The sequence below is a fragment of the Lytechinus pictus genome, unplaced genomic scaffold, assembly GCF_037042905.1.
Source record: "Lytechinus pictus isolate F3 Inbred unplaced genomic scaffold, Lp3.0 scaffold_19, whole genome shotgun sequence".
Lineage (NCBI taxonomy): Eukaryota > Metazoa > Echinodermata > Echinoidea > Temnopleuroida > Toxopneustidae > Lytechinus > Lytechinus pictus.
The window spans coordinates 14337647-14360280 of NW_026974140.1; the positions used below are offsets into that span (position 1 = coordinate 14337647).

At 34.8% G+C, this 22634-nt stretch overlaps 1 protein-coding gene across 2 annotated transcripts in view; it reads left to right on the plus strand.

Annotated features, from left to right (window-relative positions):
- The window catches only part of LOC129260617 (coronin-7-like), a 31906-nt gene that overhangs the window by 4511 nt on the left and 4761 nt on the right, over positions 1-22634 (plus strand). For both annotated transcript variants that reach the window (XM_064114253.1, XM_064114254.1), the window contains exons 3-25: positions 153-249; positions 475-626; positions 978-1164; positions 4604-4728; positions 6368-6454; positions 7043-7125; positions 8071-8125; positions 8607-8664; positions 9063-9208; positions 10387-10482; positions 11805-11939; positions 12655-12861; positions 13415-13561; positions 14149-14344; positions 14826-14968; positions 15532-15636; positions 16073-16158; positions 17399-17537; positions 18588-18677; positions 19993-20109; positions 20735-20870; positions 21767-21858; positions 22435-22521. In XM_064114253.1, the coding sequence (XP_063970323.1) occupies positions 153-249; positions 475-626; positions 978-1164; positions 4604-4728; positions 6368-6454; positions 7043-7125; positions 8071-8125; positions 8607-8664; positions 9063-9208; positions 10387-10482; positions 11805-11939; positions 12655-12861; positions 13415-13561; positions 14149-14344; positions 14826-14968; positions 15532-15636; positions 16073-16158; positions 17399-17537; positions 18588-18677; positions 19993-20109; positions 20735-20870; positions 21767-21858; positions 22435-22521 (2766 nt within the window). The remainder of the gene's footprint in view (positions 1-152; positions 250-474; positions 627-977; positions 1165-4603; positions 4729-6367; positions 6455-7042; positions 7126-8070; positions 8126-8606; positions 8665-9062; positions 9209-10386; positions 10483-11804; positions 11940-12654; positions 12862-13414; positions 13562-14148; positions 14345-14825; positions 14969-15531; positions 15637-16072; positions 16159-17398; positions 17538-18587; positions 18678-19992; positions 20110-20734; positions 20871-21766; positions 21859-22434; positions 22522-22634) is intronic.

A 22634-nucleotide genomic window follows, 5' to 3' on the forward strand; every position in this document is an offset into this window, starting at 1 on the left:
TGTTGTTTCTTTTTCTCTTGTTTAATCTTTTTTCTTTGTATCTATATCCTGCTTTGTAATATTAATTTCTAATCTGTCTCTGCCTCCCTGTCCCCCTTTCCATTTTGCCCATTTCTCTCTCTCTCTCTCAATCTGATTCTCTTTCCAATTAGACTTGGATAAGTGATGTTCGTGTTGGATCCCCTTCATCATGTGGGAATCACATCAAAGCAAGCGGGGCATACATGGCATACAATGCTGACTCACCAAGTAAGTCTATAAATGAGGAAGAGAGAAAGGAGAAGGAGGGAGAAAATCAACCATAAGTAATTTAACTCAGATTTTTTTGTGCAATAAATCAATTAAATGTGTATAACTTTTTGTAATTTTAAAGGACTCAATCAAGATTCACATTATGATTTTGCAAACTTTAAGAGTGATTGTGTGTTTGTGGTTTTTCTATTTTGTTTTGATATTCTAACCCTATCTTTGTAGGTGGAGGCGTTTTAGGACTCTTGGATGTTAATTCTGTTGGTCGTCAATCACAGAACTTGTACCTGCACCATGCCCATTCGTCCCTCGTCACAGATCTAGATTTCTCTCCTTTCAATGATTATCTCCTAGCAACATGCTCACAAGACAAAACGGTAGAACTATTTTTTAATCAATTTTATTTTATTTTGTTCTTCTTTTATCCATGAACATTGCAGTCAAATTTGTATGCACCTTAAGGTTTAGGAGTACAAATTGGGTATTATAATTTGCTTGATTATTAAAATACAATATTAGGGAGTTGATACATGTATGTTCGAATGCAATATTGATCGAAAACAAATATATTTTTTGCTCTGGTATTACTTGATAGTTCCCTTTTCTACAAGGAAATGATTTCATAATTTAAAAAATGTATGGTCTGTAGGCCTACCATTAAAAACAAAATATTGATACTCTGTAATCCTTTTTAATGTGATGTTGCTTCCTCATTTGTATGTATACAGATCAAAATATGGGATCTTCCAGAGGGAGGGTTTGCAGATGGTGTATCAGGTCCTGTGTGTTCATTCCAAGGTGGAGAGCGCAGAGTAGAGAATGTGTTGTTCCACCCCACTGCCAGTGATCTATTGACTGCTTCAGTGTTTACAACAGTAAAGATTTATGATTTGACCTGTGAACAGGAAGCATTAGGTGAGAAATAAATATCAAACCTTTTTAACTTTCATGAAAAATTAGGGGAAAATATAATTGGCATGATGAAGTGTGCCTCATTTTATTGCAATTGATTGCCCTCACTGAAAACTTTGTATTGAACCGTTCCATAAATAACTCATTGTGTTTGTTACCCACATAGCTAATCAAAAAGGAAGCATGTATAAATTTTAACTGAACTTTATCTTGGTATATTAAAATGTGCCTCATGAAATTGGGATTTGATTGATCTGATTCTGATGCACCAAACACAAATTAATATCAAACACATAATACCGGTAGGCAAAAGTCTGTTTCATACTTAGGGACAGTGATTTAAAAAAAAAGTTGTCTTTTTGTTTATGAAGTCTGTAATTCCATTTCAAACTTGATTTAAAATGGAAATTTTGTATTGACATAGAAAAAGTACACAGCAAAAGCATGATTGCTTTGCAAAAGTAAATTGAATTGATTTTCCAATTAAATATCAAAACCATACATATTTTCTATTGTGATTAAGTACTGGAAATTGGAAAATCACTGTCCTTGCTTACTTGTGTAGCCCAGCCATTTGGGTAATCAAGTAAAACAAAAAAAAAGTTTCTCAATTTTTTGTGAGTTTAATCATCATATTGTGTATCTGGTGTGTATGAATTTGAAGTCCTTACCATGCATGCATACCCTAATAAATATTTGTAATGATGTAGCTCAACTTTGTCACCATACATAAATTGTGTGTTGTGGAAGTGTGCATCATAAATGTATTATTGAAATAACTATGGATTGATTCATAACCTTTGTTGTCCTAATGCCAAGCATCTGTTCATTAGACGGTCTATGACTCAGTGTGCATGACCTGTATATTCCCATACACTCATTAGTAATTGATATCACACTGTGTTGTTGCATTTGTTTACAATTTCCCTAATTAATTATTTCCTCAAAATTACATTCTGTGAAGGGAACTGGGGATAGATATTCCCCTCCCCCTCTTTTTTTTTTGGGGGGGGGGGCAGGGAATAATTTTGCTTTACAAATTTGAATAGCATTTTTGGTCATAAGAGAATAATTCTTAAGTATGTAATGTACAGTTTTATGTAAAAATATGCCATACAAAAGACTTTATGCATAGCAGTCTTTCATAAATGTGGAGCAAATTGCTATGCGATACCAGGAAAATTATTCCGGGGGGGGGGGGGGGTGGAACAGGTGACTATATTTTCTACCATATATTCATTTAATCCACAATGGTTTCATACATGTAGTTATGAATTTATCAAACATCCTGTATGTGATGATGTTGAGCACTTTGTATCTAGAGAGTTGTTGTTGTTGTTGTTGATTGGTTTTTAACGGCGCTCTCATTCAAAAAGAATATATGCGCCAATCAAAATTATTTCATCATATCAAAAAATGTTTTTATTATTTTCAGTAGATACATGAAAGGCCTTATATTTTAAGATTTGAGAAGTATAAGGCCATTAATTGGATAGAAGAGATTTCGCAAGCTTTGTTACACTTAACCCTAACTAGGCCGGGCTTTTTTGGCTGTTCTGTGGCCGGGGGGGGGGGGGTTGATTCAACCCCCCCCTGAGATCTCGGCCACCGATCGCGCGAGTGCCGCAAAAATTTGCATGCTGGTAGTGTGCGATGTAATCTACAAGGCTGTATGGTAAAATTTTCCAAAATAATGAGATTTTATTTTATATGAATTAATTATGCGAATTTATGCATAAATCATACTTTTTGCTCTAATTCACTAAATAAAGCTCCTAGAATGCTAATTTGTGGTAAAAATATTCTTTGTAGCATTCTTAACAATGGCAATTGAAAAAAACTTTGGTTTGGAAATCAATTTCTTATGTATTTTATTGTTTTATGAATTTCTTATGTATTTCTTTGTTTTTCAACATTTTGTTTTTCTTTGTTTTTTTCTTCAGATTTATTGCACAATCTTTTTGAATCATAATTATGCTAAAATCAATTGCTTTCAGCTGTTTGAAGTAAAAATAATCATATCTTTATGAATAAGATGAGAAAACTCAATTTGCATTGACTTTGTACACAAAATCACGTTTTGGAACAATTTTTGGTCTGACATGCACTTTCAAAATGTTGCGTAATTTCAGAACCGCCCTGGGCGTTATAAATTTGGTCTCAAAAGATGCGCGAGACTTAAAAGTATAAACTCTGCGAGTGGCGCAGTAAAAAAAAATCGCGCGGCGGAATGATCGCAGAAAATGTTGAGGGGTGGGGGTTGATTCAACCCCCCCGGCCATTTTAGGGTTAAAACACACTGTAAAAGATAACGCCTCTTCGCTTAAAGGCAAAATATTGCCGGTGCTGAAACTAAATTGGTTCGGCAACGTCAACTCAGGAGCCGCTTGGAGGTGCTCAGTTAGGTGTGCATACAAGTGCAAAATATACCGTGGGCTATATCTCGAAAAAATATCAACATCATATGGCATTGGTAAACACCAGGTGGGTGTTTCATAAAGCTGTTCGTAAGATACGAATGACTTTACGCACGACTGGTGATCCTTTCTTGTGCTGTGTGATATCCCTATATAATTGATTTATGACCTGAGAATATGTTCCAGTCGTGCGTAAAGTTGTGCGTAACTTTACGAACAGCTATATGAAACACCCACCAGATGAAGGCGGAAAGTGCAGTGCAATACATAATATTATATAATATATAATAATAATAATTGTGATGTCTATAAATGATAAGACATGTCTTATATATTATTAAAAGTAGGTCTATAGTTTTGGATCATTTGCCGGTCATTCTTAGCTTCATCCTGGTGGGGCCTGGTGCCCTCCTGCTTGCTGCCCCGATCACCGACAGTTTAAGGGGCAAGCCCGGTCAGCACACTACTCACAGGAGCTCTAGCAAAATATTAAGGGCACCAGCCCCCATAGGAAGCCAGTCAGACCAGCAAGCGAGAGTAAAAATATTACACATAATCATTCAGACTTAATCAGTTGAAGCAAATGTTGCAGTCGATCAAATTGTATCTTAAGGCACTGTTGCTATACTTCCAAATAAATTTAGAGTTTGTTTTACCCATCTTTGTTTGTGTTCCCATAGATCACTGATCATGTGATTGATGTCAATGGAGTAATGATAAAATGAAAATTTTCACAAGAAACAGCATTATTTCAATCATTGAAAAGTGCGTGCAAGTTATAATGTGCATTTTCAAAATATTCTTCGATACAATACATGTATCTTCAGTCTTGAAGAGGAGGTAAAAATATATAGTTAAAAACAATACATTGATCATGAAATTATACATTCGAACCTTGGGTCGTAATTAATTTATTAATTCATGATTTGCCTATACTTTTCAAATTTTATTTGAAAAAATCCCTTCTAACAATTCAAAAATATACAATTCAAATATATATATTTGTTTGATATTATGATTGAAAGCTGTTGAGGTATCAGAAGACCAACTTCAAGGCATCAGTTGGAAGCTTGATGGAACCCTTCTAGCAACTACCTCCAAAGATAAGAAGATTAGAATAGTGGATCCAAGAACTAACAGTGTCTCATCGGTAAGTTAGTAGGGGGAGATGGAGGGTGTGAGGGAGAGGAAGAGACAGAGAGAGCAAAAGCAAGAGAGAAGAAAGGGAGATAGTGACAGAGAGGGGAAAGGAGAGGGAGTAGATGGAGAGGGCAAGTGAAGAAGAGAGTTTGTGAAAGGGCGTGCATTCACATATTTGTGTGAGTGAGAAAGAGAGACAGATAATTAAGGAAATACATAGAGAGAGAGAGAGTGAGGGGGGTGGAGAGAGAGAGAAGAAATGAACATATGAGAGAGTGCATTTTTATTTATGTGTGTGTTTGGTAAAAAAAAAAGCATAAGAGAGGGAAGTGATATAGACAAACATAGAAACTGAGAATTTATTCTACCATATCAATTGTTGACAATCTTAGCTTCATTTCAGAAGTACTTCTAGATACTCACATGAAGTACCATACATGTTTACTTCCACTAGTACAGTAGGGATGTCAGTAATTAGCTTTTAATTGTTTGAGTACCAGTCATTAGACACTTAATTATTTTACTCTTAGAATAAATATCCTGGGCAGTATTCCATAATTCAGTGTTGTGTATTCTATTTATGTGACATAATCAGAATTATTAAAGGCAGTGAATAACATTTTCCAGGACTCAAAATCAAAATAATTTTTCTAGCTACCGTTATCTTAATGCAAACCTTTTAGATCAGTTCGGGATCAACTAAGCTGTATTTTCTAAAACTTTCAGGTATTGTTGATTGATTACAATACATGTACATTAATCAGGAAAAGATGTGGTATACCTCTCATTCTGTCAGAAGTAAACTTTTCTTTACTTTTGACGATGTTATTTTATCCCTTTTATTTTTTAATCTGGGAACGAAATTTTCAAGTAAATCTCACCATCAGAAATAGATGACTCAGTCTTGAATCTGCTCTTGACTATGAACTAGATTAACTATGGGAAAATGCTCAAAATATTGATTTATTATTGCATTGGCTGATTAAAATGTGTTATTGTACATGATCAGATCATGTATTTTGAGTAAAGCGTATCTTATTCCTTGGGACCGTATGAATAGTTTAAATTGAAATGCATTCAATTGTATATCCTTTCTGATTAAATGCTCAGATTCCCCATTATTCTCTATGGTTGAGAGTTTTGATTGAGTCTTCCTGGTTTCGATCTATTACCAACAATAAATATTGTCCATTAATTTAGATTGAGTTAAGATGTGCATTCTGTTGTAGGCCTATACTTCAGAGTTTTGATTGAGTTTTCCTGGTTTTGATCTATTACCAACAATCAAAACTGTCCATTAATTTAGATAAAGTTGAGATGTACATTCTGTGTATATTTATCAAACATGAAGAATACTAGTTATCACTTGATTACGTAGGCCACAGTACACTAAAGGTGATTATTAATGGAGCCCAATGTTAAACTTGGAGTTAAATAAATTTCATAGTATACCATCATAATAATGAATAAATACATAAATGAATAGTTCTCTCTTTTATTATCTCTTATTACCGGTATCTCTTTCTAACTAGTATTCATGTAAAGTTCAAATATCCTGTATCTATCTTAGTTATCCTACCATGGTTTTGACAGTTCACATGTATGTTGTTCTAATATCCTGAATGTGTATTCCTTCTTTTACTTCTCAGGAAACAAATGGACATGACAACATTCGTGATTCCCGTGTATGCTGGCTTGGGGATAGAGATTACATTCTATCTACTGGCTTTAATGATGTAAGTTCACCCCCTCTCCATGTCCTTTTCCTCTTCGCCACCCCTCCTCTTCTGCTTCTCCCTCCCCACCCCTTCCCCTAGTTATCCCCTTTCACCCCCTCTCCTTTCCTACCCCTCACTTTACTACTACCCTTAAGGATATTAGAAATAATCAGAGATATTCAATATAAATTTGACAAGTCATCATTTTGGTTTGTGAATTCAATTTCAGTAATCCAAATCATAAACAATTTATCTTATGATCAGTCGTAACTCTTTAGTACAGTATGTGGTTTGTAATACAACTATAACTTCCATTGACTGTAAGATTGACTTTATCCTTTAAGATACAGCAATGATACTACCATGGTTACATACCAATGTGACTATGGTCTATCCTTGAAATGCGTATTTTCATTGTTTTTCCTTAAAATATTGAAATATCTGCTGAAAAACTCCTTTGCAAATACATCTATACCACATGACTATAAAGACCATTTTTCCTGTCTTCCTTGAACAGTTCTAGAGTGATTCTTTAGAGAGAGATTTCTTCTGGGCTAATTTCTTCATGTATATGATTGAGTGTTTTGGGGTATTTTTTCTTTGCAGAGTAGAGGAAGGGAAGTGAAGGTTTATGATACCCGTAACTTTGGATTGTCCTGTGCCTCTATGGATATGGGAACAGCAACAGGGTAAGATTTATCCCCCTGTTCTAAAACCATTCTCACACTTCACCATAATCCTCCTGTGCTTGCCATATTTTTTCTGTGTAAAGTGACTATGTTTACAAATGCAAGATGGTTTGTTTGGTCTCTGCAAACATTTCCACAGAAATTTGATTTTCACTGACAGGTTTCCAAATTTTCAGAATATAATCACCCAATATAGCTTAGAGATGATTTTTTATTTGCAACTTTATTGGCAACACTGACATAGCAACAAGTCATCAGATCCATTCATATTATTTTACCCCTTGAATAATCTCTTCTCCTGTTACTCCTTACCATTCTTAATATGATCAAGTGAATAGGGTAATGCTTAACACTGATTGACAATTATGTACAAATAGCCAGGCATGGATAGGGTTAGCGTTAGGGTTTGGGAGCTACTCTTTTTTTCGTTTAGTGTAGTACATGTAGGTTTCATGGTACATCATGCATTTTTCGTGGGCTAATGTTGGTCCTGAAAAGGACCACCCAAAATTTTTTTAGGACCAACATTTGCCCAAGAAAGATACATGGTGTACCATGAAACCTACTACACTATTCTTCTTCCCCTTGGAAACCTTCAGAAGTTTCTGAATGTTGTTGTCTGTAAGTTGTTTGTTATTGACTTATTGTAGACTTAATTGTTGTTTTAATTTCTTGATTGACTCTGTTGTATAGTTTGTATGTAAGGGGAATCACTGTTTTGCAAGCTATAGGTATTTATTTTAATTTCACAGCAACATTTTATTAAATACTACTGCTTCGTATTTTATGAAATCAATAAATGTATTGAATTTAATTTAATCAATTACACAAATTAATTGGAGATATAAATCATTGAAGAGGTTAAGGATATGTAGTACAAGTACTTCATCTCTCACGGATTATCACATAAAAGTCTGGGTTTTTTTTCTCACCTATTTAATCCAGAATCCTGATGCCAATGTATGACCCAGATACGCAACTCGTCTTCCTGGCTGGCAAGGTAAAAGAAATCACTTCATCTCATTCAAACTCACTTGGATTCTGATTGCACATGTATATATTTTAATTTTAAATTTGTTATTCTCATTTTTATTTTGCCAAAAATGAAACATACTCTGAGTGACTTTAACTGTTCAGGTACAGTAGATGAATGTTACAGTAACATATTCAACAATTATATCAAATGAAGATATATCATCTATAGCATATGATTTAGTTCCCTGTACCTAATTTCTTTATTGTCATTTTGAATTAAGAAAGTGTGAATATTCTGTAAAAATAAAATGCATTCTCTGAAATCAGTAGTCCATAGATGGACATTACAGCTACACAAAATTTGTGTTAAATAAATTAAAGCAGGGAATATTTTCAGGATAACTGAATGTTGTCTGTAGCAATGTGTTTGCATTTGATGTGATTATTGTACAGCTGTCTTCATAAAAAACTCACTCAATTACTATTTTTTGCTTTATCCTTTGCAGGGTGATCAGAGGGTAGGAATTTTTGAATATCTAGAAGGACAATCAAGAATTTCTGAATGTAAGAAGATATTTTTGAGTGTTTTTGTTCAACCATTTTGATATCAAAACCATTGTATGTTGCTTCAACCTTTTATGTGCAATTTGGGTAATTACACAATGTGAGGTTCATTTGGTACATGTTACTAACATGCTCGCTAACAAGAAGTTTCATTTTTTCATGATTTGTTTTCAGTTTATTCTCATGGTAGTGATGATTACCAAAATGAGAAATTTGTTTTGTTTTTAAGAAAGCCTGTTTGATATTCTAGTTAAAAAATTTATGAGGTAAGTGATATCATGTACAACACTTTTCAGCATCAATTCAAGTCATATTGTCATAATTCATTTAAAAGCATAAATCTTGTCAGAAGGGGTTATTTGTCATTCCTAACAATCTTAACCAATGATTTCATTTAGGTTCTGTATACAGCAGTGATCAGCAGCAGAAGGGAATATGTCTGGTTCCTAAGAAAGTCTTAGATGTGATGTCTTGTGAGGTTGGACGGCTTCTCCAGCTCACCAAGCAAGGCATCATTCCTATCAAAGTGGAAGTACCTCGAACGGTAAGTGCTCTCTTGAAGTTAATTTTAGATGTAGAAAGTCATCTGAGTTAGTAAGACTAGTACTATTAAGTGAATTTGTAAGTTATTTCAATTTCAGTTGGTGTAGTAGTTAAGCCTGAATACCCATTCTAAAGCCAATCCTGGTTTTGATAAGCCCTCAAAATCTGTTATTCAGATTTTAATGTCAAGTTAAGGCATTTATAGTAATATCAAGAAGCAATTCTTTCCTCCATGAGTTTGATTTCAAAAAATGATGGAAGGCTTAACCCTATCCCCCCCCTTAAGATCTCGGCCGTCGATCGCGCGATCGAACTGAAAATTGGCACGCAGCTTGCCTAGAACATAATCTACAAAATTCTATATTAATTTATTTCATGCAAATCGCATTAATTAATTATGCTAATTTATGCGTAATTAGTATGCAAAATCATACTTTATCCTCTAATTCCCTAAATAAAGCTCCAAATGTTTGGTGTAGAAACTCTTTGTGGTGTTCTTAGCAAATGAACATGAAAAAAATTGCGATATCAGAACAGTTTCTTATGTATTATAATTTTTTTTTGTAATTTTGTATGTATTTCTTTTTTTTTGGAACTTTGAAAAAAAAAAATTTCAATGAACTTTGTCGGGGACTCTTGAGATCATAAACAGCATAAAATCAATCCATTTAGACCAGCAAAACTAAAAATAATCATACAATTATAATTATGGTTTGAAAACACAATTTGCATTGACTTTGTACATGAAATCACGTTTTTGAGCAATTTTTTGGTCTGACATTCACTTACAAAATGTTGCGTGATTTCGGAACCACATACCCGGTCGTAGCAAATTTGGTCTCAAAAGATGTGCAAGACTTGAAAGTAAAAAGTCATCGAGCGGCGCAGTAAAAAAAATTCGCGCGGCAAAAATATTGCGCGAATCGTTGAGGGGGGCCTTGATAGGGTTAAGGAATACCTCAAGATAGCTGTGTGAATGCATACCAGGACATGCAGATTAAAAATCAAAGAGAATTGGTAATTGTACATAGAATGATTAGCATGCAAAGTTTCATAGGCTAGAATATAACTTCAAATTGTTTGTTGAAAATCATCCTCAAGATTCCTTCTGTCAGTACCCATTACCTCATCTGGGTCGAGGGCTGTACGATTGTTAGATTTTGCCCATTTTCTTGACAGAGCCATAGGAACTTTTACCCAGAACTGTTCCCAGAGACAGCAGGAGATGAGCCAGCTCTGTCATCCACTCAATGGCTTGAAGGAAAGAATGAACAAGTAAGTCAATAATAATGATAATAATAGTAATTATACTTCCTTATGAGTGGTCTGCAAATAATGGATCAGAGACCTCCTTCTCATTACTGCCCTAAAACTAGTTTACTAGAAACTAATTTAGTGGAAACTAGTTTAACGTGTCATGAGAACGGTCAAAGCGATCTTTTCCAAACCAGTTTGGAATACCACCTTGTCATGTAGCTTTGCCTCGTTAAACTGGTTAGAGCGTAAGTGAGGACACAACTGTTCTTCGGGAAGCGATCTTCGTACATTTTGAGCACGCTACTACACACACTGTGTAGAATTTCTACACTGCGGCTTTCAATTTCACGTGAAACATGTCACCCCCACTGAGAGCGTTCCCTTAGCAACAAGGCCCCTGTACATGAAGTGGTTTTGAAAACCACTTTTGGGTGATCAAATGGGAATGCTAGCAAAGCGATCTTCCAAACTGGGTTCCAGAACAGTAAACTAGTTTTAGAAAGTATAATGAGAACAGTGTCATGATTACCCTGGCTAGTAGAGCAGCTGTTTAGTAGAGCAGCACTGCATTTATGGAATTAATTTATAAATGAGATATAGATATAGTTAGATTAATTCAGTAATTAATTAATTGTGTAGAGTCGTGTTTGATGTTGACGCACTTCAGATTTTTATCCTGGGTGGTATAAGTCAGCAAAAGACGATTGTCCATACTGTCAACATGTATTTTTTCACAATGCTTTTACCATTGATTGCTCGGTAAGCCATAATGATATTGAGCTCTTTTGATAATGGTTTAGATTAGCAGTTCAGCTTATTTGATTTCCCCATCTCTTTCAAAATATGCAGGATTGATAATGATTTTTTAATGATAGTTTGGTAATCAGTTTTCAGTCCTCAAATTGGCATCCATTTTCATACGTTTCCTCTTTACATGATTTGGTGAAAAAATTTGTGATTTCATGATCGAAAATTAATTATCTTTGCCAAAGAAGAAAAATTTTATTTTACTTATTTCAGTAATGATATACTACCATTGCATATTGTGAATATGTAATATTGTAAATTGTGAATTTGTCTCCTGCTTATAATGCCTTACTTTCAAGATCAAAAGGGTCACTAAAATGCCACATTACCGCTATGCGAGAATTGGAGAGAGCATCAACATTGTCATGCTCTGAATCTAATACTGACTGTCACATAAAAGGAAAAAACGTAATTGTAAATTTAACTTAACGAAGAGTGTCCTGGTTTGTCCAATGCACTGCGACTGTAAATGATTATTATCTCTAAGTATGGTCTTCAATATGAAATATTGGTATATTCTTTGACTGTCCAAGGTTGCCAAAATCTGCCTTGATCCAGCCAAGAGGAAGGACAAGAAACCAAATAAACCAGCCAATCAGCAATCAGCTGTGCCTCCTTCATCCAATCAGATACAAGCAGGGGGAGATGCTCCATCAACACAGAAAGAGGTGTGAATATATATATATATGAAATTGTTTTCTCATCTGTCTTTCTATATTGCATCAAAATTTTCATTTTTTTTTCCTTTCCACTTTATCACTTCTTTTCTATCTCTTCCACTCTCGTCAAGTCTCTGCCAGTCTTTCTGTCTCTTTTTCCATCTTTCTTTTCTTCTTAGTCTGACTAGGTTTCATGGTGAAGTTTTTATTTAATACTATAGAGAAGTATTTGAAATGTGCGACACGATTATCTCTATAATTGGTTTGTGGGCTATTTTTATATTGCAATACCAATTATTAACTATATCTTTATTTTTCTATGAATGAATATATTGCACTTAATGATTACATTCATACACCTTTAGTGACTGAGTGTAAGCATTTTTATAATGACTCTTTCTAGACTATTTCATGACTGATAGAATTAAACATTTAATGGTGACTACATTAACATTTGAAAACCAGTGCCCTAATTCACAAAGACAGTATTGTTTCACTTATGGAAAACCATGAATGTCATAAATCATTATCTAGAACACTTTACGGTCAAGGATATTGCGGTAAAGAGATGATGCACTCTAGAACATAGTTGAACTGATAATGTGCTCATTTTTTTTTTTTACAAATGGACAGTGTATTCCTGTAAGATTGCAAATTACAGGATCAATGGCTTGTTGAGATTGATTTGCATAATTTTTGAACCCATCAATCTACTTTTCCATAGAATGCCAAAGCAAGTTTGTCACAGTCACCAGCTACACAACCACTACAAGCCTTTTCCAGTTCACCATCAAGAGCAACAACATCATCATCGGGTTCAGCAGCATCCTCTACAGCGAATGCCTCCAGTGCACCTTCAGACTCAACCAACAACACATCACCTAAGAAGAAATTCACCATGGCACAGACATCAAAGTTCAGGCATTTACAGGTAAGGTAGAAGCATCTTTATTGTTTTGTCAGAGATATGATCTTAATTAATGATTGCTGTGAGGTAATGATCCTACAAATCAATTTGAATGTATTCATTTTTGTAAAGTGTTTTTACATAACTCATTCCATTCACTAGCTATTATGAACAATTATAATTCACTTTAAACTATTCAAATTGCTTTTGTAATGTAATGTTTGATCACTCTTGATTTATTTGAATTTCTCATAGAATAAAAAGTCTAGCCTAAGTGTCATTTGTCTTATCATTGTCAATATCATTACCATGATTATCATCATCATCGTCATCACCACTATAGCCACAACCATTGATTATTATTAGCAGTACAAAGTGTACTACTACGTCTGCTTTTGTATGGAGCACTTCAGTAAAGGAACTAATGCATGTAAAAAATCAGATTGTCATCACCAACATGCTTCCAATTCATTGTTTCAATAGTGGAACAGCTAGTTTGGTGTAATGTTAAGTGTAATAGATAAAACAAAAATGATATAACAGAGATGGAATGCGAACTTGGTATTTGTTGTTGCAGGGAACCCTTGGTCAGAGAAGCCAACATATATACAACATCAGGAATGCAAGCATCAACGTTTTTGGAGAATGTGATGGTTTCCATGCCAACAAGAGATGGGCTGCTCTTCCATTAACTGGTAGTGGAGGCCTCATCACTATCATTGATGTAAGTAATTAATGACTTAATTTTTATTAAACAAGGCTGACCATTTTGATGGTAATAGATAATTGATGCTTATTTGCATTTGATACTCTCTACCATGGTGTTAAGTCATTTAACGGAAGGACAACAAAAAATATCTCAGAATCATGAATGTTAAACACAGTGACTGCCTGGAATTATTCCCCCAATAGAGTGAAAAATATGCAAACTTATGATAAATTTTTTGCCTTATAGAATCTGATGACAAGGTAAATGATTTATGTAAGCACTAGTCTTCATTATAAATGTCTTACAAATCTAATTAACATTCCTTAGCAGTAATATTGTAATTACAGAATACAAGTAAATTATATTATTATTTGACTAATTTTATCGTTCAACTGGTCTCTTGAAAAATTTCAACACTGTTAAGTGACCAACAAAGAAAAGGCACTTTACTTAATAAAACACTCAATGGATTGGATTGGATTAGCTTGATTGAAAATTGATATTATTTTGCATTCTCTAACATTTCTTTAAATTTTTGATGTTCTATCATACATACTAGACTGGTGAACCAATTTTATCTCATCTATCCCCCCTTGCTACAGATCAACAAACCAGGCAAGCTTCCAGAGACAGGAGTACCTACCATTCAAAACAGTTCCACTATGACCGATTTTACCTGGGATCCATTCAATGACTGTAGACTGGCTGTTGCTTGTGATGATGCTAAGATCCGGCTCTGGAGCTTCCCTGAGGAAGGTTTTGAAGGAACCCTAACTGAACCTGATTTCTATCTCAGAGGTTAGTGCATTGTGTCAGAGATTGTGTCACTGATCGGGTTATACAACCATTTATCTTAAAATATTAAATGTTTAATCATCCAAGGTAGACGTAATACCACAGTTTCTACTTTGACAAATTACAAAGTCACTTCACTCTGTGCTACTGGGAAATTCTGACCCCTGTGAGATAAACAGTAATTTATACCATGGTTCATCAAATATGCATTGTATACAACTAAATAGAACTAGTGAATCGTTATTCTCCTGTTGTAGAATATTTTTTTGTTAATTTCACTCTTATCTATCTGAAAATTCATGATATGCCAAACTTAAACCCAACATCAAACCTAACCCTAATTTCTATCTTCAAACGATTCTATACTGAAAAATCCCATCACAACCTAATCCTCACCTTATATCTTCTGATAAATAAGTGGGGGAGCAATTTTTGAAAGAGTAAATGTCCAGTTACCTTTGTGATATCTGATTTCTTCTTTTAGGTCATCAAGAAAGAATCTACCTTATAAAGTTCCATCCGTTGGCAAGCGATGTACTTCTATCGGCATCTTATGACATGTTGCTCAAGATCTGGGACCTGACGACAGGAGAGGATGTGATTTCCTTGGAGGGACATACTGATCAGGTGAGGATTGTGTGGAGTGTTAGGTTGTTGCAAAGTCTAGTATTGTGTGATCTGGTTTATTTTGTGGAACTTGGTGTTTGTTATGTATAGTATTGTGTAATTTTGTTATCTCGTTGACTATTTTCTAGAGGGTATTGTTATATGATTGGGGTTTTCTTACTTAGAGTTTGGGTTTTGTTGTCGGTTTAGATGTAGTTTGTCATTATGGTGTAACCTTGTGGAGTAAAATCTGTTGTCTTGTGGTGCAGTGCGGTGTGTCTTTATGTGTCATGTAGTAGATTGTGGTATTATCTTTGGATGAGCCCTGGGTGCTGAGTGTGGTTAGATATGTGTATTTTGTAAGGCATCGTGCTTTAGTGTTGTAATATCATTTTATCATTTTATTTTAGATTGCTCTCTAGAGTGTTGTGTAGCCAGGTGTGATGCATTGTTATCTTGTATTGTTTGGTGTTTTTCTTCCGTAATGAAGTCTATTGTTACAGGCTCCCTTGTCTTAATTTTTGTCAGATCATTACTGTATCATATATATCCTCTATTTCTCTTTTATATTGATATACGTGTAGATATTCAGTGCAGCATGGAGTCCTGATGGAAAGAGAATAGCCACAGTTTGCAAGGATGGATTCATTAGGGTATATGAACCAAGGTCATCAAAGACACCTGTTGCTGTAAGTACAAAGGAATAACTACAGAATGAAGCACCAGTCATATGAATGTCATTTGGGCAAATCCCACTGCCGCCACATTTCCAGTTACAAAGAATTGTTTATTTTCCCCTAAAAAAAATAAATCTGCAGCTTCTTTTTAAATATATTTTTCTTTTGTCTCTAAAGTTGTAATACCAGTAATATTAGTGGGATGAGCAAATGTTTGTATAACTCAAAATATATTCAGCTGTGTCATGTACTAGTAAGTAGCACATATTTAATTCACAACATGCTTTTTTTTTAATATTGTGTTTTCAAATACTCTAATTGTGTTTACATGGTTGGGAGTCCTGCCAGTAACAATTGGAGAACAACAAGAAATCCATAGTTGACTGCCCCCAATGTGTATATTTGAAGACCAGTGATTCTATGTTCTTGACATTGATTATTATTTCAGCAAGGACCAGGACCAGAAGGATCACGTGGTGCTAGAATATTCTGGGTCCACAACGGAGAACTTCTTGCTGTGTCTGGCTTTGAGAAGTAAGTAAAATATAACTTGTGTTAAAAAACTGTATGTCGTGCTGCTTCCATGCTTCCACTATGTCTTGTTTGCATGTACCCAGGCTGTTAAGAGTTTTCCCTTGTTGTTGTTTGTTTTATATTCCTAATGACACTTCAAAGATGTTTATAATTACAGTAGACCCTGCTTATGTGGACCTTCCAGAAATCCAATAATTGTCAATCTTGGATCATTATTGGAGACCAAAATATGCAAAACATGTTGATGGCATCTTCTAGTTCGAGGCAGTTTCATCTAAGAGGAACAGATTTCTGTGATCCCTAAAGATTTGACTTAGGCAGAGTCACCCGTTTTCCACAGAGATAGCATTTTGTCTCTTCTTTTGCACTGCTGATAGATCTTGATATTCTTTTTGTCTCTCAGTTGTCTCTCAAGTGTGTCTGGCCTGCTCTTACTAAAGGGAGCCTTATGTCCCAAAAGTTATTACTTCAAATAATGACATACTTTTATGAGCTTTAAGAGTGATAGTATACACTCTTTCTCAAAAGATGTTGGATGTGATGAAACACCACTCTGATGATGTTTGAATGGTGGTATGATCAATCGCGGAGGTGGCTAACGGTACACCATGTTTAAAGACTAGGAGGGACTGAGTTAAAAGTGGATAGAAATGGAGGTGAAATGGAAAGGCAAGAAAGTGAAGGTTGGGAAGTAGAGTATTCTTTTCAAAATGAGTGAAGTCCTTTAAAGGACTGTAACCCAGGAGTGGAAAGCTGAGTAGTAGGCAGGGTGAGAGGCTTTAGTAGATGAGAGAAGGCTGGCTTGAGTCGATGAATGAAGTAGTAGCAGTAGCAGGAGAGTAGACTCAACGTTTTTGACAGGTTGCATGTCCCTCTTCATTTTGAAAAGAATACTCTACTTCCCAACCTCCACTTTCTCACCTTTCCATTTCACCTCCATTTCTACCCACTTTTATCTCAGTCTCTCCTGGATTTTACTCATGGTGAACCGTAAACCACTTCTGCGATCTGTTCCACAGATATCTTGCATCACAGACCTGGGGACTGTTTTTCAATGAGTTGCAATTGATTCAAATGAGACTCAAACTGAGATTGATCTCAAATTGCATAATTAAGAGATAGGAAATTCAGATCAATCTCAATTTGAGTTTGACTCAAGTCTATTGCAACTCTTTGTAAGACTGGGCCCTGGTTCAGTTACAATTCATGATTTTTGTTTTCCAATTGTAATTATCCCCAGGACTTCTGAGAGATCACTGTCAGTGCATGATCCAAAGGATCTCTCTAAAGCGTTAGAAACATTAACCATAGATAAGAGTCCAGCCACGCTGATACCTTACTATGACCCAGATACACATGTTGTTTGGATGACAGCCAAGGTGAGTTCATCATAAAAATATCCATCTCTGAGCTTTACGTTTCTAACTTTGTAAAGTTTATGATATATGGAAGTGTATAAAAAAATAAGTATTTGACCTGTGTTATATTTATTAACAAATTTTCTAAATCATGACACACATTCATAAGAGTTGGTTGACTTTATACAATATATTAAACAGGGCGTTGAATTTGCATTTCACAAAGGTGTTTTGAATTTACCCATCAGTTAAGGCACCTCATTTGGCAAGCTTTGATGCCCTTCGATGTGTTTCCTTTTACTCTCTTCTAAAAATCCTTGTCAGCCTCTGTCTCTCTTTATAATAAAGTGCATTAGTATGCACAGTGGCGTACCGTGACCCGGAGGAGACAAAGCATTGGAGGGGCACAGCATTGTTCACAAACAATACAGTGCCCCTCCAATGCTTTGTCTCCTCCGGGTCACGGTCCGCCACTGAGTATGCAGTTGCACAGTCCCTGGGTTAGAAGGGCTCCCTCTCGAAACCAACAGTGATTTTGATTGGTTTGCCTGTGTAAAGTTTGGCAGGACTCTACAGGGATATGACAGAGAACAGTCAATGTTTGTTACAATCATAGCAGTGTTCCATCTCAGAGAGAAATGACATAATTTATGACAGTTTCCCAGAATACCATCCCAAGGGTCAAATTAAGCTCACGACATGTTTAATCCATTGGTTAAAGTTAGACCATCTTTCTTAAATTTGGTTAGCTTTATTTCAATGCACTCCTGGAAGAAAGGAATGGAGGTAGATATCATATCAGTATGAAATACCAGCCAAAAATATGTATCAAAATGGTGCTGAATAAAGACTTGCTCATAATTTTTCATCTGGCAAGAGCCAATGCAAGAAGGAAGAGAAAGCATTATTAGACAGGAAAAAAATACAAAATACGTCTTGATCATGACATAATGTCTATTGTTTAGCAATACTTTTTAGACTGTGGAATTTATATTTAGTTCAATTCTAAAAGAAAGAACCTAGCATTTATTGAATGTTTTCATATTTTCTTCTGATATTCTTGTAATTCAGGGAGAACGTTTAGTTTCATGTGTAGAGATTTTGAAGGAGGAACCATACTTCTTTACACTATCAAACTATGCATCACCTGAAGGACATCAAGTAAGTATTTTAAGAGAAAATTCTCTAAAAAATAACATGAAAATCATTTTATGTGGGGTATTGATAACAATAATAAATGTGAATTCGTGCAAGTTTACAGAGATAGAAAGATATTTTGTTAATAAACTTATAAACTTGGTTAGACCTAAGGCTGAGTGCAATACATAATGTAATGAACAATTACAGGGATGGTCCAGGCTGGAGATATTTGTATCTCAATAAATAGAGTAAAATGCACAAAGCAAAATGTTGAAAATTTGATCAAAATCGGGTAATAAATAACAAAGTTATTGAATTTTAAAGATTTGCATTATTCCGGTGAAACAGTTCTAGGCATGTCTTTATGAATATTCATTAGGTGGGCTGATGATGCCATATCCCCACTTGTTCTTTTGTATTTTATTATATGAAATTAGGTTTATTCAAAATGTTTCTACCACGAACTAAAACAATAGGATTGACAACTGATTAAGTGCATTAGTTATTTATTGTGCAACTTATTTTATCATAATGGAGACACAACATTTACACATATATGAAAAAAATGAAACATTTATGATTTCATGTAATAATATAAGAAAAAGGAAAGTGTGGATGTGACATCAGCCTACCTAATGAATATTCATGACCTTGTGCATAAAACCGTTTTCACAAAAATTTATACACAATAAAATTCAAGAACTTCGTTATTTATTATTCAATTTTGATGAAATTTTCAGCATTTTGCTTTGTGAATTTCATTCTATTTATTTAGATATAAATATTTTCAGCTTGGACCATCCCTTTAAAGCACACACACACACACAAAAAGTTTCTAACAGTCCTTCCATGCAATTTATCATAGGTGAATTGCATTTTGGTCAGAAAAAAGTTTTCTCTGAAAAGTATCTTATAAACTTTTAATTTGATCAGTTTCAAGTGTTTGAATGTAACTAGCATTAAATGTATTATCTGTGATATATACTTTGTGATGGTGATGAGACTTTCTATCCAAATTATTCATGGTTGTGTGAAATCATTATTCTCTACATAATCAAATTAACTGATATGTCTGAATCTTAACCCCCCCCCTCCCAAATTCAAAGCCAATATTGTTTGTAAAATGGAAGATAATTCCATTATTTCTAGTGTTTATGGCAACCAGAACTGTTTGTACAAATAATTTCACTATTTTTAAGACAAGATTCACTACACCTTGATGAGTTTAATACTGAAGCAAGGTAGTGTTAAATGTTCATTCTTATTCCTTTTTTTTTCTTGTACCAAAATAAATACTAAATATATTCTTTCATTGAATCTTCTTTTTCACCACCAGGCCTTCTCTTTCCTTCCCAAGATGTGTTGTGTTGTCAAAGATGTTGAATTCATGAGAGCTCTCAAGCTCTCCAAGACAACCATAGAACCAGTTCACTTTACATTACCCAGAGTTAAGGTAAGGAAGCCTTCATTATAATTCCTAGGGGGCTGTTTCACAGAGAGTTAAGTGTGACTAAAGCTACTCTCAAATTCAGAGTTGTTGCTGGAATATTTCACTTTTGTATAGCGCTAAATTCAATGGTATGACATCTTCTAATTGTTTATAGATATGTTAATACTCCCGTCATTAGATTATGGTTTGCCTGCTCACAATGTATGGACTTTTTCCACTCCCTGGGGAGCATTTCAACAAGAGTTTCCATATTGCAGTGATTGGCAGGTTGTAATAAGGGGATGCACTTAAGTGCAAAATCATTACTTAGATTACTTGTTTGTTACTGTATGTGCAGAAGCATGGCATTCAGTGATTTTAACTCTTTGTGAAAAGGCCCCCAGGTCTTAGACCACGGAGCCAGTTTCCTGATATTGCCATTAGTCTTTAAACTTGTTAGACTTGTCACTGACAATGCATGTATTGCTTTACCACCTACTTTTGTGGGATGTGCATGAACTCAGACTTTAATATGATTTTGAGAAAAGGGGTCTTTTGTGATAAGTTACTGGATTGGAAGATCAGGCTTGAATAAGAAATACCATTTCTTTTATTTAACCCTTTTTTCTCTCTGTTTATTTATTTATAGAAAGAATACTTTCAAGATGATGTCTTTCCTGATACAAAGGTGACATGGGAACCAGTTCTTACAGGTTCTGACTGGTTCAGTGGCAAGGATGGACAATGTAGAACTATCAGCCTTTGTCCTGAAGGAATGAAATACCGTAAGTATTTTGTTTATCCTGTGTATACGTTTAGGGCCTGTTGCAGAAAGAGTTGCGATCAAATGCCTCTAAAAAATTCAATCGCAACTTGATTTCAACCAATGAAACAGATGTAGTTAGGACTTGAGCTTGATGTTAGTTGCATGTGTTAATTCCTCTCTCTCTTTCTCTTCTCATGTCCCCACCTCTATCTCTCTCCCTTTTTCTCTTTCTTTCAGGTCATAAATCCCTCTCCTTTCTCTTTTTCTGTTTGATCTGTACCCTCTCCTCTCTCTCCCCCCCCCCTTCCTCCCCCTCCTCCCCCTGCCTCTTGATTCCTATCTCTATTCATCTCTACCTTTCATTTTCCTTCTCTATTCCCATTTGGCCATTATCATCATTACTTTTCTCCCAAGAGACCCTCCTCAGGTATTGCTCTTCCCTCTTTTCTTCTTGCTGTTTCCTTTAAGTGTTGTTAAATGCTCTGTGATGTTACATGTAATAATCACCACCACCATTATCGTCATTATCATCATTATCATCACCATCATTGTCATCATCATTATCATCATCATCATGTTATATTCACTGCGATCACAATCATCATAAATCATCAACATTGTCATAATCACTATCATGACCATCACCATCATCACCATCATCAACATCATCATCATTGTTATCATCATCATCATCATCATTGTTATCATCATCATCATCAACATCATCACCATCATTACCATCATCATCAACATCATCATCATCTTCTTCATCAACATCATCAACATCATCACCATCATCACCATCATCAACATCATCATCATCATCAACATCATCAACATCATCATCATTATCAATAACATTGATTTTGATATTTTATATTTTCATATTGATATGTTTCTCTCATATTGCTACAGTGAGCTCAATACCCAAGGCTGGTCCAGCACCTAAGAAGTACTCCAGTGAAAAGGAGCTTACTTATAAAACTGATGCACAGAAGAGAGAGGAGGTAAGTATTGCTTTGCTCTTCTAAAAAATTATTGTATTGTATATCTGTAATAATAATATATCTGTAAAGCACTTAGAGACAATTGTTTAGATATGATAAGCATTATATTCAAGCAGAATTTTATTATTACTGAATGATAAATCAAAAGATCAGGATCTGTCTGTTATTAAGTTTTTCATATTACTCCGTATATGTGTTTTGTAGAATATGCAAAATGTTGAATGTACTTTTCAAATAGATTATTCAAAGATGAAGAAGGGAACCTAGAAAAAGATAGATGAAGAAAGGGAGAAAAAAAACTAGGAGTGCAAGAAGGATGTAGAGGAAAGGAAGGGGGGCAAGGGGTGTGTGGGGAAACAACATCAAAAGTCAAATTGTTTTTTATTTTAAAAGTAATGTATTTAATCATTGCTAAGAGTGTTAGTTTTCCCAAGCTAGAATTTCAAGGTTTCATAAAGTTTAGTTTGTACAAGATCAAAGACTGCAATTATATGGTGACAATTAACCTTGATTTCAAAAACTTTCACTTGAAATCATTGTTTTTGCAATAACGTTAGTTTATCTTTTATATTTCAGATCATGGCTGCAATGAATGACAAGCTATCTCTGAAGTCTGAGCCTCTACCTCAGGATGAGTTTGAAGGTGTTGATGATGATGAATGGGTAAGTTTATTCTTATTTCATTCCATGGATTATTGATTTACTAAAAAGATATCTTTTGTGATCGAATTGCAGATGCTAATACAGTGTGACACATAAATATTACATCAATAATG